At 40.0% G+C, this 21,886-nt stretch overlaps 1 protein-coding gene across 1 annotated transcript; it reads left to right on the top strand.

The window, feature by feature from the left end:
* Positions 1 to 6,064: 6,064 nt before the first annotated feature.
* On the top strand, positions 6,065 to 21,751 carry LOC129192723 (uncharacterized). The gene is made up of 3 exons (XM_054797027.1): positions 6,065 to 6,221; positions 13,800 to 13,981; positions 19,842 to 21,751. The coding sequence occupies exons 1-3, from the start codon at positions 6,065 to 6,067 to the stop codon at positions 20,319 to 20,321; spliced, it is 819 nt and encodes a 272-aa protein (XP_054653002.1). The 3' UTR covers positions 20,322 to 21,751.
* Positions 21,752 to 21,886: the final 135 nt, after the last annotated feature.

Genomic DNA, 21,886 nt, shown 5'->3' on the forward strand with positions numbered 1-21,886 from the left:
GCACCTGGTCCGCGCAGCTGTGGGGATCCTAGCAGGGGGGAGAGCGAGATAGAGGAAGGAGAGGAAGAGAGCGGGATGGGAGGGGACCAAAAGGAGGCCCTGTGTGCTGTAGTGGTGTGGGGACCCGGTGGGTTCAAACGCAGACAAAAATGTGCGCCCAGATTACCACAGTACTGCACTGTTTAAAGGTCCATTGAATATGTTGCTGCTTATGGGCATTGCATAGAAAAACATAACATAAATGAAGTGCATATTAATAAGCAGGCACGAGGCAACTGGAGTTAAATCAGGTTGCATTAGCGTGTAGTTCCTGTAATTTCCTGCAGAGGGAGCAAGGAATCTGGCTATCGGAAGAGGGAAAAGAGTGGTGGCAATAAAGAAATTGAGAAGGGATAGGTACAAAAGTAGGTAAAATAATAAATAAATAAATACAGAAAAAAAAATCGAATCAAATAAAAATAGTAGTTTAATAATAAGAATACAATAAATTACATAAAAATTAAATATAATTGCCAAAGTATGATAAAGTAAATGATAGTCCTTATAGTGTTAGAGTATATGTGCAGAGGGAACAAGGAATCTGGCAATAGGGAGGAAAAAAGAGGCATGGTAGCTCTCTAATATTTCAAAATGAGCAGAGAAAGGGATGAAAGTAGCTAGAAAAACTGCAATGAAATAAATACAGAAAATGTTTAATAAAATAAAGAAATAATAGTAAGAGTAAATGATAAGTGCAATTAATTAAAATTGAATAATATATTTGACAAATACGATGAAATACAATTTTAAAAAGTTGAATTAAAGTTAGTTACTTTAAAAAATCCAAAATGCAATATGAAAAATAAAAAAATAAAAATATTTTTTTAATGACATACACATGGTTCTATAGCCCTTATATTGGTATAGTATACATTGTACTGTATATATTGGGGTTCTCAAAAATAGCGGGTGGTAACTAATTTAGTTCAATAATTACGTAAAAATGTTTAGTTTAATTAACGCATGCGCATTATGTCAAGCCACACCTCTCTCTTATGATGGCAGACGAGGCACAATAGCCTCAGAGTCACACAGAGTCTGCCACTCTTTTATAGCTTTATTCTGACCCAAACGCATAACAGCAGTGCAATTCCAACACCATATATGTATCTCCAACTCACAAAACGTCTCTAGTCCGCTCGTCCTGGGAATGACACTTCCTCATTGTCACTAAATGACACAGAGGTGCATTCAGGGACACGCCGAACATCACAAGAACGTCTTTATTATGCGTGCATGTGTGGTATAAATAAACAGAAAGACAAAGAAAAACAGTCAGTGGATATTCTTATCACCCACTAACATACTGCGGAAGTACAATTTGCTGCATTTAGGAGTGCTCAGAAAAGAAAATACAAATACACTCAAAACGTTAGATTACGCGGTGCATTTGAACGCAACCCCATGGCTCATAATAACATGGTTAAAGTGTGATTCAAGTGTTGTGCTACTATTAAGAGACTACACTTGTATGCCAGTTCACATGTTACTAATAATTTAACAGTCATTGAAAGTTTTATGATGGTCACGAGCTTCCCCAGATGGTATTGTGTTCAACCTGAAGAGGTTCCACTGTGTTAAAGTCACCATGTGATGACTGAATATTATTAGAGCGAAGATAACAGAAAAACACATGTGTTGACTGGGCTTCGTCAGTCAAAGTGCACACTGATCCTCCAGGATGCAGCAAGAGCACAGATGTGCACACACACACACACACACACACACACACACACACACACACACTGCTTCACAGCTGGAGGAGTCAGGGCTGAAGAGGTCAAACGACCAGGTCAGGGGTGACGCTACAGAGAACAGTGATAGAGGAAAGAGCAACACAAAGGAGCATACCACGCACACACACACACACACGCACACACACACACAGTTAATGACTGATCAAAAATGTGTCTGCATGCTGACTCTTCATCAACATGTCTTCTAGGTCGGAGGTCATAGGATTAGAAGGAGCACACATGGTGAAAACGTAAGTAAGTAGTATGTCTGTTTGGTTAATACAGTACATTGTTAGAATAGGTAAGCCACGGTGTGTCCAAAGTGGCCCGGGTTTGGGGGTCACGGCACATTCTAAAAATATAATTTAACAAGAAAACTACAAAGAGACGACAACAACAGCAAAAATCAGCAGTAATTTTGCATGAATAAAGTCAAAATATTAAGAGAAAAAAAGTTGTAATCTGATGAGAAAAAAAAATTCACAAGTAAAATGTAACATTATGAAGGAAAATAATGTCATTTTAGTAGTATAAAAGAAAAAAATACTTTAAAAAAAAAGTTGTAATATGTGAAACAAAGAATGAAGATGTAATTTTTGGAAAATTAGATTGGGGGAAAAGTTATAATATTACGAGAAGAAAATTTACAAGAGGAAAGTTGAAAGATTTGGATTATTTTTTTTTTTTTTTCAACAACAAAAATGGAATATTACAAGAAGAAAGTTTGGAAAATTCATTTAAAAAAAAAAGCAACAGCAAAAATGGAAAAAAAAAAAAACAGCAGAAATTTTAGGAAAATAATGTATAAATAATAATGTATGATATTAAGTCATCCTGTTTTCTAACAAGAAAAAAAGTCACAATTTTACCAGAATAAACTTGCAATATTATGAGGAAAAATAATGTCATTTTAGGAACATTTCATCTATAACACAAAGCTGAAATGCAGTTTTTTTCTTTATATATATATATACTGTATATAAATTCTTATATCTTTACAAAATATCAAAGTGGCCTTTACATGCTTTCATTTTTCAGTAGCGGCCCTTCAGTACTGTAGTAGTAGTAGTAGTAGTAGTGGCCATTGGTGGAAAAAGTTTGGACACCCCTGATTTAATGGCCTCATTCCCCAGGCTTTTTACAACCACAAGAAGTGCTAGCCAAAATATGTATGTTAACTTCAGCAAAAATTGACAATTAGGGGGCATCAGGTCACAGCATGTGAAATAAAATGCAATGTAAACTGCATAATGCGCTGGTTAAGTGCTCCAATTACAGAAAAGTGGATTTAGCTGTTTGAAAATCCCACAATGGGCTGCCTACTGTGACCTTTGAATAGACCACTGCATGGTACTACCAAGTGGATTTGGCTCTCCTTCTTTTTCATGTAACAAAAAAACATTTTTGACTATTCAGCCATGAAGTCAACATTTTTTGACACAAAATATCAAATTGCGTTCCGGAGTCACACAAACGTGAGGATTTTTTAAATATTTTACGTAAAGAGGTGCGTCACAAACAAACGCTGCCATTGTACCCAAGGACTCACGCCGTACTGTCGTTGGCATGATGGCCGACATTTCCTCTTCGCTCTCCCCATTGCCCAGTGAGCCACGGCAACCAGGGCGAGTTGGATCCACTGCCCTGGTTCCACACTCTGACATCTGACATGATCGTGGTCCCAGAGAATTGCAATTGCAATTCTAAGCAAGAAAATTTGATTCATGTTTTTTTGCAGAATTGTACGGCCCTAATATGTTTATATTTAACATATTACATAGATTCTACCAAGAACTGGATGCTACAGACCACTCAGGCGTGATCCATGCTTTAAAAACATAACAGTTAAGTAATTAAAGTAATTAATATCAATATCATATTGATATCAATGACAGTATCATAAAGCTTGAAAAAAAGTAACACAACTGCCTACCTTCTTTGCTATTTTTGCATTCATGTCCAAGTGTGTTTCAAACAACTTTTAGTTTATTAGTCTTACGAAGGATGCAGCCACTGGTTGCTTGGCAGAATTTATGATTGTGCCCTTACTCACAATTTTAAAACAACTTGATGCAGAACATTCTGCTGCCATACACAGCCCTGAAAGGACAGGGGCAGTCGGCAAAGTAGGATTCTGCATTCATAAATAGAACATTTTTGCAGTCAGAGCATAGAAAACCTGTTTACAACCTTCTTAATACGGGTTTTAACATTATTACAGCCCACTAGACATGAAATAACACCTTTAAAGTCACCTTTATACTTGTATTACCCAATATAATGGGTTACGGCCACAACAGCCCATCTTTTTACGATAATTATCATTATTACGATTATCATGTTATTATTTTTATTGTGCCTCTTGTGAGATGATTCAAACCTGCAATAAAAGCCTGTTATTCGGTGTTTGTCTCACTGAACATTGAAATAACAGTGACACCTGTTGGCCAGCGTAGAATACAACATTCACACTTTGAATACGTCTTCTTAATGCCTTATATTTATATTTTAGTTCGTTTAGCCATTTTTATGCTTGAAAATGCTAAATTTAGGCCAAACGTGTCAAATTTGCTTAACTATTCATTTTTTTTTACTAATAAATTGTTTTCAACCACAAAACAGCATGATGTATTATGGGTAATTCATTTATTTTTGAAGAAAGTAGAGCCGCAATGTGGCGAGGGACGACTTCGCTACTTTATAGCCCTAAAGTCGGACCATTTGGAGATCAAGTAAACTTTTCTGGAAGAAGTCAAATGAAAGTTGGAGTTCAAACCATCACCACACATGAGCAGACACGTAATCAGAAGTATTTAGATTTTTCTTTGGCTTTTTGGCACATGATTGTTTTTCCACCCCAGAAGGAAAAGTGGGATGCTGACCATAGAACCAGAAAAAGGAACTTACTGCGACTTAAAGGGTAGTTTTACTTTTTTTTGTTTTATTGTACATCGGTGAACTTATATTTACACGTGTGTGACATTCAGAGATAAAATGTTGCCTGTGGAGTGAAGAAAGGGGCGATGATTGACCGTGGGCACAGATAGATGAATTCACTTTACATTATTTGCAATGGTTGTGAACTATATTAGATGGGATTGTTAATGGCAACCTGCCAGTAGTTTAGTCCAATGAAAGTTTTTGTGTTTTTATGGGGCAAAACTTTCCCATACAACAAGTGATAAGGTATCTTCCCTCCTTCCCTCCTAATCGTTGTTGTTCACTTTACTTCAGCGCACATGCGTGATGTTATCAGCACGTTAAGATATGCTAATCAGCACGCATGATCAACGATGCACGCTCGTGACCCCGAGTTCAATTGGGCCTGGCATGCGGTCTAATTTCACGTTGTGACCCCTGCTGCTGCACAAGACGCACGCTCGCAGGCACTCCCTTGTATCTCTGCCGCTCATCAATGCGCCCTTTGAAGGCCAGGAGAAGTCCCGAATGATCCCTCAGAACGGAAAGTGGCGTCGCAGTGCTCCACTTCAGAATGATGACTCGATCACAAGAGGAGATTTTGAGCCTTAACAAGCCTGCTGACCTTTAACCCCAGCCAAAGGGTGTCAACTGAAGACAACAAGTGAAACATTTGTTTGCAAACGAGGATAGAGAGCACTCATGTGTTGGTTTCTTTTTTTTATGAGATGTGTAGTATGTTGCACATCAGCTGATTTTCCACAGCTCCTTGCACACGTTTTCCTCTTCATTTTTATTCCTGAGACTATTTCTTCTGGAATTCACCAGCCACGGCTTTAGTATACCTGCGTCCATTGAGAGCTGTTTCTAACATTTTCACCCATCTCATGGAGCTAACTACAGCGACCAACTCATCAAGTACTGGTCAACCGAGGTGTTTATTATTATTATTATTACTATTATTATTGAAGTCCCTGCTTAAGTCGACATACACGATCAACCGTTTTTTCAAATTTGAAACCCATAGGGCTCATTAAACTACAGCCATGGCCAAAAGAGAATGACACAAATATTAATTTTCACAAAATCTGCTTCCTCAGTTTTTAGGATAGAAATTTTACACTCCAGAATGTTATGAGGAGTGATAAGATGAATGTCTTTGTCATCAGAATGAACTTAATCACAAGAAACCATTTCCTCTGCATTTCAGCCCTGGCACAAAAGGAACAGCTGACATTGTGTTAGTGATTCTATGGTTACCATACAGTAGGTGAGAGTGTTGACAAGGACAAAGGCTGGAGGTGACTCTGTCATCCTGATTAAGTGAGAATAACAATATATAGACTGTCCGTCGTATTCGACGAAGACACATGAAGAGGTTCTGCTGGAACCTGTGGTTGGAGACACCTGCTGACAACACCTTCTTGCAGAGGCTTGCTGATCGCCTGTCTCCCAAGTTTCATTTGCTTCATTCCTGCAAGGGGTATTTGCCGCCATACAGAGCAGTCCAGAGCCAGTTGTTCCCAGGTACTTGGATTGATCTTCATTGCCCTCAAGTCTCTTTTGATGCAGTCTTTGTAACGGAGTCTTTGACGACCCTGCAGCCGCTTCCCAAATCGTAGTTCACTGTAGAGAGCTAGTTTTGGTATGCGTGAATCGTCCAGATGACAAACATGTCCCGTCCACCTCAGTCTCAATGCTGCTAACAGGGCTTCTATACTTGGTATGTTTGCCCCTTTAAAAACTTCAATATTGGGGACTTTGTCTTGCCACTTAATATGCATGATGTTGTGCAAATGGCGGCACTGCAGGCGTGTCAGGTGCCTGATGTCCCTACCGTAACGAGGTGCAGCTTCTAGAGCATAGGGCAAGGTAGATATACAAACTGCCCTGTACACGCTACACTTCGTGATGGTTTTGACACCTCTGTGGTCCCATAATCTACTTCTTAAAGCACCAAAGGTAGCACCTGTCGCTTGGATACGTCTGCTGATTTAATTGCTGAGAGTGGCTTTAGTATTGACCGCACTTCCAAGGTAGACAAAACTTTTGCATGGGGTTTAGTGGTACATCATCAATTGTGATTTTTGGCTCCACATAGTTCTCATTTGGAGAAGGTTGGTAAAGAGTTTCAGTTACCATCAGAAACTTGAAACCGAATAACAGAATGGAAGCTTTAAAAATCTTTGTTTTTTCTGTGTTAACCATGGTTACCTGCAAGGAAACACGTGCAGTCATCTTTTCTTAGCACAAAAAGGCAAGGATATTGCTGCCAGTCGGATGCCACCTAAATCAACCATTACCAGATCATTAAGAACTTCAAGGAGAGAGGCTCAAGTGTAGTGAAGAAGGCTTCGGAGCTCTCAAGAAAGTCCAGTATGCGTCTGGACTGTCTCTAAAAGTTGATGTAGCTGCAGAATCGGGGCACCACCAGTGCAGCGCTTGTTCAGGAATGGTAGTAGGCAGGCATGAGTGCATCTGCTCACACAGTGAGGCAAAGCGTTTCAGAAGATGGCCGGGTGTCAAGAAGGGCGCATAGAAGCCACTCCCCAGGAAGAACATCAAGGACAGAATGGTATTCTGCAAAAGAATACAGGTATTGGACTCTTGAAGACTGGGGTAAAACCATTGTCTCTGATGAATCTCCTTTCTGATTGTTTGGGGCATCCAGAAAAAAGCTTGTCCAGAAAATAAAAGTTGAGTGCTACCATCAGTCCTGTGGCATGCTAACAGTAAAGCATCCTGAAATGTGTGAGGTTGCTTCTCAGCCAAGGGAGTGGGCTCATTCGCAATTTTGCCCAGAACACATCCATGAATAAAGAATGGTCCCTAAACAACCTCCGAAAGCAACATCTCTCAACCATCCAGGAACACTTTAGTGACGAACAATGTCTTTTCCAAAGGCAAAGTGGTAACTAAGTGGCTTGGGGAACAACATAGTAACATCTGACAAAAAAATCTAAAAACAATGAAGCAGCAAAGTTTGTGAAAACCAATACTTGTGTGATTCTCAAAAATTTTGGCCATGACTGTACATCGTCATTACGACTTTCTAGTTTTATATAGCTTGTGCAGTGTTAAGAAAAAGGAAGAAGTAAAAATGTTAAATAAATCATACAAAATAAAATGACAATTTAATAAAAGTAATAAAATAAAAATACATTGTTTATATATAATATATAGATTAAGTAATAACTTATTAGTGTACCTAATGTTGTGTCTCGTGAGTGTAAATCAACACTCACATCATTCCCATCAAAACAAATGCAATTTAAATTAAAAACTATTGCAAAATGTAACATTTAGATATGATGATGACATGATTCCCAAAAGTGGGTTTCAGAGCCGTTTTCAGTGGGTCGCATGTCTTTGCCATGTCCGTGAATGCACCTCGCGTTCTTGTCTGTACTTTTCACTTGCTATGCCGCCACAAGGGTTGTACCATGTTTGGGGGAAGGACACCGAGTGCGGACCTAACTTGCCGTCTGTCCGACACACAGCTGTAGATATCTGCTGGAGAAAAGCACGCTATAAAGAGAGAGAGAGAGACAGCGTCTCACCACTGCAGCTCATGTTGTGGTGCAAAAAATCCCTTTCTCTGCACGGTCATGCATTTGTGCATTCTGGCTCGTTAAGTTCAATGACAATCATTCCAAAGATGCCACACAACCAAAATTACAGTATGTCTGACTGCCTGCTCTTGCAGCAATTAACTGGAGAACTACAAATTTGATGGCGAGTGAGACCTCCCTCACAACATCAGAGACATCTTTTACGTCAATCATCAAGACATGAACGAAAATCACAGTTATTTTGTGTTTGCCAATGCTTCACATATCACAGGTCATGCAAGTTAGGATTATTGCAAGAATTTCCCTCATTTATGTCTTATCAAAACAAAAAAAGATGACAGACGTAGCTGATGTTAAAGGTGTTCTTTTTGCGTCTGCGTTCCTCTACCAGTCGCTTTAATCTTCAAACCTTCAGGGATTGCTCCTCTATGAAATGATGAACACCAACATCATTTTATGTAGCTCTGGTTAAAAAGGTCAAATGCTGCTTTTACAGCCCATTGATGTTCGCAGGCTAATGTAGCACTCTAAATTTATTATATACAGTCAGTGACGGAGGGAGGGTGGGTAGGGGAGGGTCTCAGGGATGTTCTTGACTGTGTCATCTCCAGCAGCTGTTTCCCTAAAACCCTGCCCCAAGCCGCCCACCCCACGGCCACACAATGAAACCAATACAAAGAAACAGGAAGTGCCTCCCGTTAACTGGGGGCCCAATCAAAGCCATCATTATTCCCTTGTCAGACTTTTGACAGGAAATAGCTTCTCTGAAAAAAAAAATATGGCAGCTGTGCAGGGAGTGTGCTCTTATTGTCTTATGGGTCTTGTCTCGCTTTTTTTTTTTTTTTTTTTTAACTCATCGGTCGCTGCTCACAAAAGGACTCATAGACCCGTCTTCACCACGTGTGCTGCACACTGTCGCCGTCCCGCCCCCTGCTGTGCCTGCACCGGCTCCTCTAGTTCCCATCCTGAACCGAGCAATTGTCTCTCAAAGCCGATGAGTGCTCACACACATGATCGCACACACACCACTTGGCAGCCACATCTGTAAGAGCAGCGCTCGGATTACAGCATAAACGGTTCAGGTGAGGCCTAACGCTTGCCAGATGCTGCGGTTAAGTCACCAGGAGGTTAGCCTAACATCACTGTGTTGTTGTTGGTGGACACATCTGGAAACCGAAAGAAGTCCTTTTATGGACATTATCTAAGGCTGGAATTTCATTGCGGGTAGTAATGACCAGTTCTGATTAGATAGTGGCTATATCTGATCTGTTTACAGCTACTCTTATGGATACACTCACCCTAGGCCAGGGGTGTCCAAGCCTTTTCCACTGAGGACCACATAGTGAAAAATGAAAGGATTCAAGGGCCACTTTGATATTTTGTAAAGCAACACATGAAGATACAATATGCTAAGCAGTAAAAAAAAACACTGCATCTCGGCTTTGTCACATAAGGCGTATTATTATCAACTTTGGTCTTTGCTATATGTTTTTTTCCCATTTTTGCTGTTCAAATATTTCAACGTTCTTCTTAAAAAAAATGTTTTTTTTATTTTCTTCTCTGATATTATCATTTTATTCCAATAACATAACTTTTTCCCCAACCTAATTTTCCCAAAATTACAACTTTATTTTGTTTTGTTTCTCATCATTTTAACTTAACTTAAATGTAAAAATAATGTATTTTTTCTTTATGCTACTACTATACTACTTATTCTCATCAAATTTGTAAAATCCTAAAGAAAAAATTTAATTTATTAATATTTTAACTTCATTCTCGTGGAATTACCACTTTTTTTTTTTTTTTTTACTTCTGCTGTTGTTTTTGTTCGTCATTTTATTTCAACTTTCTTGTAAATTTTCTTCAAATAAATTATGACTTTATTCCCTTAATATTTTGACTTTATTCTTTCAACATTAGGACCTATTATGCAACCTAATAAAAAAATACAACTTTATTTGTTGTTTTGTTTCTCATAATATTATGACTTTAAACAAATACCATTTTTCTTTAATATTTAAACTATGCTACTAAAATTATGTTTTTTCTTTTGATATTTTGATTTTTGTAAAATTACTCCTGATTTTTTCATTTTTGCTGGGGGGGGTTTTGTATATTTTTAGAATGTGCTGCGGGCCGCACACACCCCTGCTCTCGGCCATCCGTGCCATCCTTGAACCCACCTGGCACCTAAAGTCCATATGTCCACAGTAAATCCAGAATTTATACGATCACTCCTTCCGCCAGTTATCAATAACTGCCACCTTGTATAACAGAAACAGATAGAAACTCAAAATAAAATAAAACCTCATGATAGGCATGGGCACATGCATGTGCAGCGTACCTTGTCACATAATAAATGCGATCCCTCCTCCTGCCACTTATTGACGATGGCCATAACCTAGAAATAATCTACAAAGCACACATTACTGTGGGGCACATGAGCACGCTTGATACTATTTTCTCTCCTCCCCTCACTTATTAATGAAAAGCGCCACTTGCACAACTGAAATAAACAATACAAAGCTAACGGTAGGTAAATGTGCATAATACGTAAGTGTCATATAATTAATACAATGCCTTTTCCTACCAGTTATTAATGATAACCACCACCTTGCATAACAGAGATAAACTGAATGATTGAAATCATCGACAAAGTCAAACCCCCGGCTCGTGCTGGCATATGCTCACGTGAAAGGTACACGCCATATAATAAATTTGACTGCTCCTCTTGCCAGTTATTTATCGTAACCACCATTTTGCATTATATCAGTAACCCCCAAAAAGTCAAATCTAATTAATGAAGTCAGAAAAGTTGCAGTAATACAAGCAGCAACAAGCGGGGCGGGGGCACATTGTGAGTAAATCCTGTCGTGCAAATCACTGAACGTCAACGATCCATTTGCTTTATCTGTCATATTTAAATGCTAAAAATCGAAGAAAAGCAGTTTATCTAATCTACAGTTTGTCCCCCCTCCCGCCGCTGCCATAATCTCTCTGTTTCTGGTAGACGTCTGGAGGGCAATAATTAACTCACTTAAGCCCCTCCACTCGTTGACACAGGTGAGCGGTGCCTGGGCTGTTAAACAGTCATTACAGGCCTGTTGAGATGTGATTCAACACACACACACACACACACACACACGTAACTGAGCGCCTCCACTTGTCTGTCACATTGGGCAAAGGGCCCACTCAGCCCTTCTCCCCTGATTGGATAAGGCTGATGTCACATTGCTGAGTCTTCAACACACTGCAAATACAATGCAGTGATCAATTCCCATGACTCTCGTAAATACTGGTCTTTGTCGGGGCCTCTCCCTTATTGTGGAGCTGTGCAGTGCGTCCTTCACTGCTAAAGCTTATCAGCGGCCTTTTAAGTGAGGGTCTTTATCTGACTGCAGCCTGACCCGGCGGTCTTTTACCCCTTGTGCTGCTCGTCATTGGCAAACATTATTTACCCAGACGTCCTCATGTCCGTGTCTCTCATGTTTTTGCTTCTTTTTAAACATGAGGTCTATTTCTTTTCTCTTTCTTTCAGTTTCTTTTCACTTGTTTAAAGGCAGCTACCAATGGCAACTATGATGTAATCCTATCATTTCCATACAGTACAACCATGGCAATCTAATTACGAGGTACTCTCAGGTATTTGCACTTGCAAGGACGCTGATACCTTAAAACTGCCATAATGCAGATTACTTGAAAGACTCAAAATAATCCACAGAGTCAAAGCCCCACAGTATGCAATAGGATATCAATTTAATTACAAAGTACTAATAGATATTAGCACTTACCTTAAAACTGCCATAATACAGATAAATTGAAAGACTCCAAATAATCCACAAAGTCAAAGACCACGGTACCCAATAGCATAACAATCTAATCATAAAATACCATCAGTTATTTGAAATCACAAGAACAGAGATGCCTTAAAATTGCCATAATATTGAAAGACTCAAAGTAATCCACAAAGTTAATGCCTGCAGTACACACTCACTTACCACCTATTGTACAGTATATGTCATATAATTAATATGACTGTTCTTCCCACCAGTTATTAATGATGACCGCCATCTTGCACAACATACATAAATTAAGGGACTCAAAATAATCCACAAAGTCAAAGCCCACACGGTACCTAGTAACGTAGCAATCTAATTACAAAGTACTAACAGGCATTTACCTTTGCAAGAATGCAGATACCTTAGAACTGCTACAATACAAATAAATTGAAAGACTCAAAATAATCTACAAAGTCAAAGCCCACACGGTACCTAGTAACGTAGCAATCTAATTACAAAGTACTAACAGGCATTTACCTTTGCAAGAATGCAGATACCTTAGAACTGCTACAATACAAATAAATTGAAAGACTCAAAATAATCTACAAAGTCAAAGCTTGCAGTAGGCATATTATTTTTATCTATAACTGCCATGTACATGTGTTAAATGTTTTATCCAATAAACCAAAAAAATGTTTTATCATTGCGGTTGTGGTACAAAAGTGCATATTCAGCATACTGGGAAGTGTGCCCTTTTCAGATAAATTGTAGTCAAAATATTAGTAACAGCTGTCAGTATGAGGTACATTCCTGATAACTACAACCACAATCATGAACAAATTGTCCTCCCCCCTTTTTTTTTTTAACAAAAAACAGCAAAAGAAGAAAAAAAGGGAAAAAAGTATATATGCATACAAATGCGTGTTTTTATTTTATAATCATCTCAGCTTTGTAGAATTGCTGACAACACAAATTAGTAATAGTATGATATCTTTCCACATTCAACATTTAGTCTTATTTCATGTGACCTTTCATTTATTCTTTTCACTGTGGCCTAACATTACATAATATAATGTATGGTGTCTCAAACTTTTTTTTTTATTTTTCTTGAGCCGACAACATTATGTTTTCTTCGCTGTTTTGTTTGATCACTTTCCAGGCTCCTGAGAATCCAATCCACCAGTTTCCATCATATTTTTTAGAAGGGTGGTTGGTGTAGGGGCGAAGGAGAAAAACTTCAAATTTTGAGTGCAGATTCCAGATTTTTTGCTAGCTTTGCACAATAGCACATTTCTCAGTGAATGTTGTGTATCTGTTAGGTGCTGATCCATATTAGGATTGCTGGGCCTTGGTGGTGCTGTCCACTCTGTTTCAGTGTAGCACTTAGAGAAGCCTTTGTTTTTTTCTTCATCAGGCATCACTTCCTCAGGCCTTTTTTTGGTTATTGTGGAAGATTTTGGGAGGAAGCAGTATTTTTAGCGCTCTTGAGTAACTGTGACCCTCCGCTTTGGGCGGCAGAGGAGCGTATTTTCGATAAATGACAGTGCAGCTGCAGAATGTGAGCAGGAAATATCCACAATACACTCACACGGCACACATGGCGCTATTACTGTAGTGGTGCGGCATCATAGAAACACCCACACAGTCCAGGAGCAAGGTCAGAGGGGTGTGTTGTGTTTGATTAGCCATGCAGCTTAACAGTGTGTGTGTGTGTGTGTGTGTGTGTGTGTGTGTGTTTTGCAGTTTTTAATCAGGTCACTCGGATCCCAGACCCCTCTTCTCCCACTCTTCTCACTCCGTCTGGAAGGTTCCGTCAGGGTTGACCAAAAGGGGCACCGGTGACCCAGATTGGGAAAGTGTAGGTGGGAGGCAGGAGGGGGGAATCAGCTGCGTATCATGTCTTCAACCCCCATCGCTTCAACACAACAACGAGGAGGTGCGTATGTGTGGAAAGCGCTGCTGCATCTAAGATTTCAGAGACCCTCTTGACCTAGAAATGGGTCTATTGAACACACACACAGGTGCAGACATACCCACCAGGGATCTGCTGTCTATATGTGTCTCAGTGACCAGCTGAACCCCATCAGCAGCAGTAGCATCCCTCATCCTCTCTTTAGTTTTTGGCTTGGTGACCATCTCTCAGCATCCCTCTCCTTCCTCAAGTATCGCTCGCAGTGATTTCAAGTACCGCTCTCTTCCTCTTGGCTTGTTTGCACCCTCTAATTGGCTCTGTGAGCTCGTGTGTTGTTGGGGGGAATTTCTGTGTGCGTTCGCCGATGAGCTCAGTGGTTAAACACCAGACCATTCAGCCTTCAATGAATGTTTTGCATTGCGACTGTGCGTTGATTTTTATCAGCAGCATGCTGCAAATGTTTTATGAGGCACTAAAAAAACAGTCAGCGTATTTGTAGCAGCAAAGAATGTCTAAACAGCTAATTGTAGATATGTAATGTAGATGTGTATACCAACATATACTGTATATGTGCCATATACTTTTTTCAGCGAGGGCAGCATACAAAAAATAGAATGCTGGATGCCACTTTGATAGAATAAAGATGCTAAAACCAATCCAGTGTAGGTCAATATATTCAAAGATATCTGAACAAAACATCCGCTGCTTATCATGCACACATTATCTAATAATACAGGTCAATAAAAATGAATTCATTTTGTTTTACAATATCCCTTGGCCCAATGAAAGATGAGCTGCGGGCTGAAAATGAGCCCCAGGCCACACTTTGGAGAGCCCTATCTATGATGATAAGAATGCACTTCCATTCAAAATCTCCAACTGTTCACGAAACATAAAGGGCTCACTGTAAAAGATAAATACTAGACTATTTTCTATCATCTGTCTTCATTCAAAATCTTTATTTCTCTATTTAGACTACCTTCTGTGAGCTGCATTTTGTCTATTTTAACTGTTATAGAATCCACTGATCCACATATCCATTTACTGATGATGGACCTTGCGTCTCCATTCAACTTCTCCGTTGCATTTTGTTCATTTTAAGCAACTCTTGAAGAATTGAAAATTGCATTTTGTCCATTTTAAGCAACTCTTATAGAATCGATTAATCTACTTATCAGTGATGATGACCTTGTGTGTCCATTCAAAATCTCATTTGCGTTTTGTTCATTTTAACCAACTCTTATTAATGAAACAAAAAATGGTCACTGTGAAAGATAGATATTCAACTATTTTCTATCATCTGTCTTTGATGCACTTAAATCTCCATTCAAAACCTCAAATGGATTTTGATCATTTTAACCAACTGTTAGAGAATCTCTACACCGGTGCTTCTCAGATAATGGGGCAGGCCTCCCCTGGGGGGGTGCAGTGAATTCTCATGGTGGGTGTGAGAGACAGGGGGGACTTTCAATGTTAGTGCAGTCCTGCCAACATGTCTGAATTTGTCGTACTCAGCATGCAATTTGACTCTTTAATACGCTTGTATGCTTTACTGCTCTCCATTTTGTTGCATTTCACTGGTTTCAGTTTCAAGTTTAGTCTGTAGTACAGATAAATAAATTGACATTATCAAATGGGGGGGGGGAACTTACTGTACATCTCCATTTAAAATTGTACTGCATTTTCATCATTTTAACCACCTGTCATATAATCTATATCTACACTGATAATGACTTTGTGTCTCCATTCAAAATCTCCTTTGCATTTGGTTCGTTTTAACAAATTCCTAAAGAAACACAAAGGTGCCACAGTGAAAGATATTCAGAGTATTTTCTCTGATCTGTTTTGATGCACTCATTCAAAATCTCATTTGCATTTTGTCCATTTTAACAAACCATTTTAACAAAGAAACCAAAAGGGTTTTCTGTAATTTGTCTTTGATGTGCATACATCACTTCAAAATCTCACCTATATTTTGTCCATTTTAAGCAACTATTATAGAATCGATTCATCAGCAGACTGTTACACCCACGGTGTAAGAAGGAGAGGGTCCGCAGGTCCCTCATACCGACCGATGTCAGGCTCTACAACACCTGCACCACTGAACCATGTGTCACTATGTATTCTTTACTTGCGTATCTTGCTTGCTGCTGTAACAAGTGAATTTCCCTGCTGTGGGATAAATAAAGTACAAATACAATACAATACAATCTAGATATAAGTGATGCTGACCTTGTGACTCCATTCAAAATGTCATTGGTGTTTTCAATTGAAGTTTAACTATAACTAAAAGGAGTCACTGTGAAAGAGAAATACAAGGCGTTTTTTTTTTATATTTATGTATCGGTAATTTAATTGTTTACATGTTCATTTTGTTGCATGTGTTAAAAAAAATTATCTAGAGATTGGTGCCCTCGGAATGAGACTCTATTGCCACTGGTTGGTCATCAAAGTTAACTATTTTATGTTTTAACATATTAACATAAATAGTTCACTTATTTTTACGCTTAAGATGTTGTTGCTAAATCTTAACCCCTGGTACACTTTGTCCTTTGATACAACACAAGCAACAGTGCTGAGTGGGATATGTCACATGTGCTGGCAAACACTTCATTAATTCCCCATCATAAGTTAACACACATGTTGTTCCTGCAGACAAACCATTGAAGGAGAATATTTGCAGACATAAAACTAATTAGCAGAGGCTGTCACACACCACACAAGCTGGATGTGGATCAGTCTCCTCTGCTCGGCCATATGGAGACAACTAGCAGACGAGGAAGGCCAGCTTGCCTGTGTCATGTCTGCACACGCTCATTCTGCTGTTTATTCACCCCTCCGAAAACAGAGCATTGGAGAGATTAGGGCCCAATGTGCTTCCATGAATGGTCATCCAATCGTACGCTTGCTCGGTGCACGTTCAGTCAACTCACTCTCCCTAACGAGAAGCAGCCACGGATCAATCCTGCTTGGCAGATTGCAGTGATGCCTTCAAAGGAATGGGAATTTACTGCATATTTGGTGTTGTTTTTGCTGATTGTTTACATGATAACACTGTTTAGGAGCCGGAAAATGTAATATCTGTTGATATGCATTCATTTTGCTCAGCGGTGTCAAAACCTTTTCCACTGAGAGCCACCTCATGAAAAATGAAAGGATGCAAGGGCTGCTTTGTATTTTGTAAAGCAATGCTAAGAGGTTATATATTTCAATAAAAAAAACTACATCTCAGCTTTGCGATCTACTGTCAGTGAAAAAGTGTATTATTAATATGAACTTTGATCTTTGCGTTCCATCATTTCTGCTGTTGTTTTTTTTTTTTTATTTCCAAAATTTCTTTCTTCTTAAATAAGTTTTGTAAAAAAAAAATTCTCGTACAATTATGGCTTTATTCACATAATATTTTGACTTTATTTCCATACTATAACTTTTAACCCCGACCTAATTTTCCAAAAATCCATATTGTATATTTTTTATATATAAATTTCTTAATATTTCAACTCTACTACTATGTTTTTTCCTCATAATATTACCAGTTTATTCTCATAAAATTGTGTTTTTTTCTCATTAGAATACGATTTTTTTCTCTTAATATTTCGACATTCTTGTAAAATTACAGCTGTTTTTTTTATTTCTGCTTTTTTTTCTAGTAATTCTGACTTTATTCCGATAATATTTTGACTTTATCCCTGTAATATTGTAACTATTTCCGCTATCTTTTTCAAAAAAGTACAACGTTATTTGTTTTTTGTAGTATTACTACGACGTTAAAACAATAAGCTCTTTTGTTTTTAATATTTCAACTTTAAGTACTAAAATGATGCTATTTTCCCCCATAATATTACGTTATCCTCGATATGAAAAAGTGTTGTTTTGGCCGTTCGCTTCCATGGCAACTGCGTTTTAGAGCCTGAAAACCTACTCCCTACTTAAGCAGTGGTAGTCTCTGTTGACATTGTTGTCCATGCTAACATGAATTGATGCAAGATCCATTTACACAAGATTGTTTTGAATGAAAAGAAATTCAAATGTATTGTTTTGTTCACATGACAATAGCATTTTGAAGCCTGAGAACGTAACGTATTGTGGTAGACGCCATCTCTGCTGATATACCTTCACTACGGTCACCCATGCTAACATGCTAACTGATCCGTAGGGCGGTTACATGAGTTTTTAACAGAGAACTCTGTTCTTTCACGCATTTTAAAGCAACAACAGCATTTGGGAGCTTGAAAATGTAACCTACCTTGGCAGAGGTTGTCTCTGTTGATCGGCATTCACTTTGGTCATCCATGCTAACATACTAATTCAATCTGCGTCGTTTTTTTGTAGACATACACGGCATTTTGAAGCCTGAACGTAACCTGCTGTGGCAGAGGTAATATCTGTAGCTGTGGACGACCATAGCTTGGCTTTGTTAACACGCTAACTGATGCTAATGTCATTGATGCTAACATACAAATTGATGGACTTGCCTTTTACAGAAGATCGTTGAACTGGAGAGAAATGAGAAACTATTGTCTTGGCCGCTTGTTGGCATGACAACAGCATTTTCAAACCTGAAAACATAACCTATTGTGGTGGACGCCATCTCTGCTGATATACCTTTGCTTCTGTCGGCCACGCTGACATTCTAACTGATCTGTAGGCCGTTTACACAAGTTTTTAATTGACAAATGCATGTTTTAAGCAACAACAGCATTTGGGAGCTTGAAATCGTAACCCACATTCGCAGAGGCTATCAATGTTGATTTACCTTCGCTATACATGTCCATACTAACATGATAACAGATCAATTTCTACAAGTATTTAACTGAAAACAGATGAGAAAATTGTGTTTTGGCCGTGTTCTTTAACTGATTGTGTGTGTTACGGCATTGGAACAATAACAACTGTAGTGCTGGACTTTACTGTCCATCCTTACTGTTATTAATAGAAAAGTGGCATATTTACGATGATTTCAAAATAAACTCCACCTTAGAGATTTATGCTACATAGCACAGGCCTGTCAAACAAAGCTGGCGATTCTTAACAGCGTGGGAACGAGGCCGTTGATGCACTCATGTTGTCAGGTGACCCTGCGCTTGTCCTTGGATGTGAATATTTGACATGCAGGAGGAGACATAAATGGAGGCAAAGCAACTGTACGGCAGGTGGGACAACAGACCGCAGAAGGCCGTAAAAAAAAAATAAAAACACGGCTGCCATGCCAGGGGCCAAAACAAGCTGTGGGTGGTGTGACTCAAGCATGGAGGCTGCCAGCTGTTGGTCACACTTTTGTTTTGTCGTTTGGTTCGACCCTGAATCCGCTTTCACTACAGTTGGCCATTGAGCTGTAACACCTGGGTTTGGATAAAGCAAACTCGAACCGTCAAGTTGAATAAAGTTGGGAAACACTGAATAGATGACGTTGGTGCCAGGATCTGGTGTGACGACAGTGACGGTGGTAGGCGTTAAACCCAGTCTCAGCATTGTGGAACACCCTTGCATACACAGTGTCCCTTCTCTGTTACTTCTCTATTAGAAGCCGGAAAGTCCACCATTCCATGCTTACATAGAACAGCAAGATGGGGAAAAGACAGAAAATTGCGTCATTTACAGGGGCTAACTTTATCCATGTGTGCTTAGCTCAGGGGTGGGCAAATCTTTTGACTTGTGGACCGTATTGGGTTAAATAATTTTGCAGGGGGTGGGGCTATATACTGTATACAGTATATAAAGTATGCAGCCCAGCTATACATTTGAATTTACATGGTTTTACGGAATAAAACGCTTGGAATGTACATGAATAAAGGATGTGTGCTTTACGATATGAACTCTGAACTTTAAAACATTGAATATCAAGAGTGTGTGAACATGCCCTTGTTTCCACCATTTTCCCCAGTTGCTCTGTGTGAACAGCACCACATCGAGGTCGTCCATCCATCCATCCATTTCTACCGCCTATCTGAGGTCGGGTCACGGGCCAGCAGCCGAAGCAGGGCAGCTCGGACTTCCCTCTCTTCAGACACTGCGTCCAGCTCCTCCCGGGGGATCCCGAGGCATTCCCAGGCCATTTGAGAGATATAGTCTCTCCAACGTGTGCTGGGTCTTCCTCGAGACCTACCAGTCGGAGGTATCCGGGAGGCATCCTGACCAGATGCCCAAGCCACCTCATCTGGCTCCTCTCATTGTGGAGGAGCAGTTGTTGTTCTCCGAGTTTCTCCCAGATGACAGTGCTTCTCACCTTCTCCCTAAGGGAGAGCCCAGCCACCCTACGGAGAAAACTCGTTTTGGCCGCTTGTACCCGCAATCTTGTCCTTGTCACTACCCAAAGCTCATGACCATAGTTGAGGGTAGGAACGTAAATCGACCGGTAAATTGAGAGCTTTGCCTTTCGGCTCAGCTCCCTCTTCACTGCAACAGACCAATGCAGAGTCCGCATCACTGCAGACACCGCACCAGTTCGCCTGTCGATCTCACGTTCATCCTTCCCTCACTCGTGAACAAGACCCTGACGTACGTAAACTCCTCCACTTGGGGCAGGATCTCATCCCCGACCCGGAGATGGCACTCCACCCTTGCCCAGGCGAGAACCATGGACTCGGACTTGGAGAAGCTGATTCTCAATCGAGGTTGTGTGAAGACTTAATACCTGACGCTCACTTCTTGCTCTGTTGTGTCGAAAGCAATTGTCACAAGTAGTTTATACGTCACACCAGATGCTGTCGCATTAATAATGCTGTGTGAAAGCCGCACAGTTGCCGACCTTCACTGTGTTCTTTATAAAAGGAGCATATTACTACACCGTTTTCAGTGAGTCTCATGTCATCTGCTCATGGAAAATTTTAGGTTGTAAACATACACGCATGATCAATATGGCCTTGAGGCGTACATCGTGACCTCCCTGATGACATCACCACCGGAGCTCCTTCCCCACAGACTCCACAAGTGACTTTGGTTGGTGAGTAAGATGACCTTTCGCTTCATACGACACAACAACAAGAGTTAATAAGTCATCCCAACCTGTTTAAAGCTTCTTATGTGACATTTATTGACATACAGACGCATTGGATTGGAAGTGAATTGAGCAAAGAGGAGATAGAGTGGAGAAAAAGAAGAGGGGAGCTGGTGTAATTATGCATGGCGATTGTTGATGCCTTGATTGTCTGCGTCCAGCTGCATGGAAGAGGAGGAGGGAGGAGAGGGGTGAGGAGGAGGAGGGAGGGAGGAAGGCAGACTCACTGACGCCAGGCTCGGAATTCTCCCATCCATTGAAAGAGAGAGGCGATTGTGTCCGTGCTCTTTGCAGGCGAGCACCTGATCCTTCGTGCATGTGGATGTGCATGTGTGCTGAGAGAACGGTTTTATTTCCCACCACAAATACATCCATAAAAGACGAACTTTAGAATAATTCAGCTGTTGTTTTCCCAGCAGCCCTGATGGCAAATATGTGGGAATATCAAAAATCATCTCCCGCCACCCCTTGTTGACATACAAATGTAAGCTATGCAGGATCAAGGTTTGGATTGTGTCGTAAGACATAAATATACTAACTAAATAATCTTATTACTCCAGAATCTTTTTTTCTGGCTCATAAAATGTATTTTTAATACGTTTTTATCCTCACATAATGGCTCTGTTTGGATCATATGCACAGCTTTTGGCTTTAGCATAGTTGATTGACAGTCAGAGTCAGCCAATCAGAATACTGAGCGATTCCGAGGGAGGGCGGGCCCTCTGTCAGAGAGAGGGGAGTGCGCGTCGGGGTGAATGGATGACGTCAGGAGGCTGGCGCCAGCATGTCTGGGACTGGCGCGTTAGATCAACACAGCTGGGCCGGGATAGGACACACAGCTGGCTTGGGCCTGCATTCCTCTACAAAACAGGATTGTGAGAAAAAAAGAAGGGGGGGGGGGGATAAGACACAAATATAGGAGCAGAACGGGA

This window comes from Dunckerocampus dactyliophorus, chromosome 13 (genome assembly GCF_027744805.1).
Source record: "Dunckerocampus dactyliophorus isolate RoL2022-P2 chromosome 13, RoL_Ddac_1.1, whole genome shotgun sequence".
Classification (NCBI taxonomy): Eukaryota; Metazoa; Chordata; class Actinopteri; order Syngnathiformes; family Syngnathidae; genus Dunckerocampus; species Dunckerocampus dactyliophorus.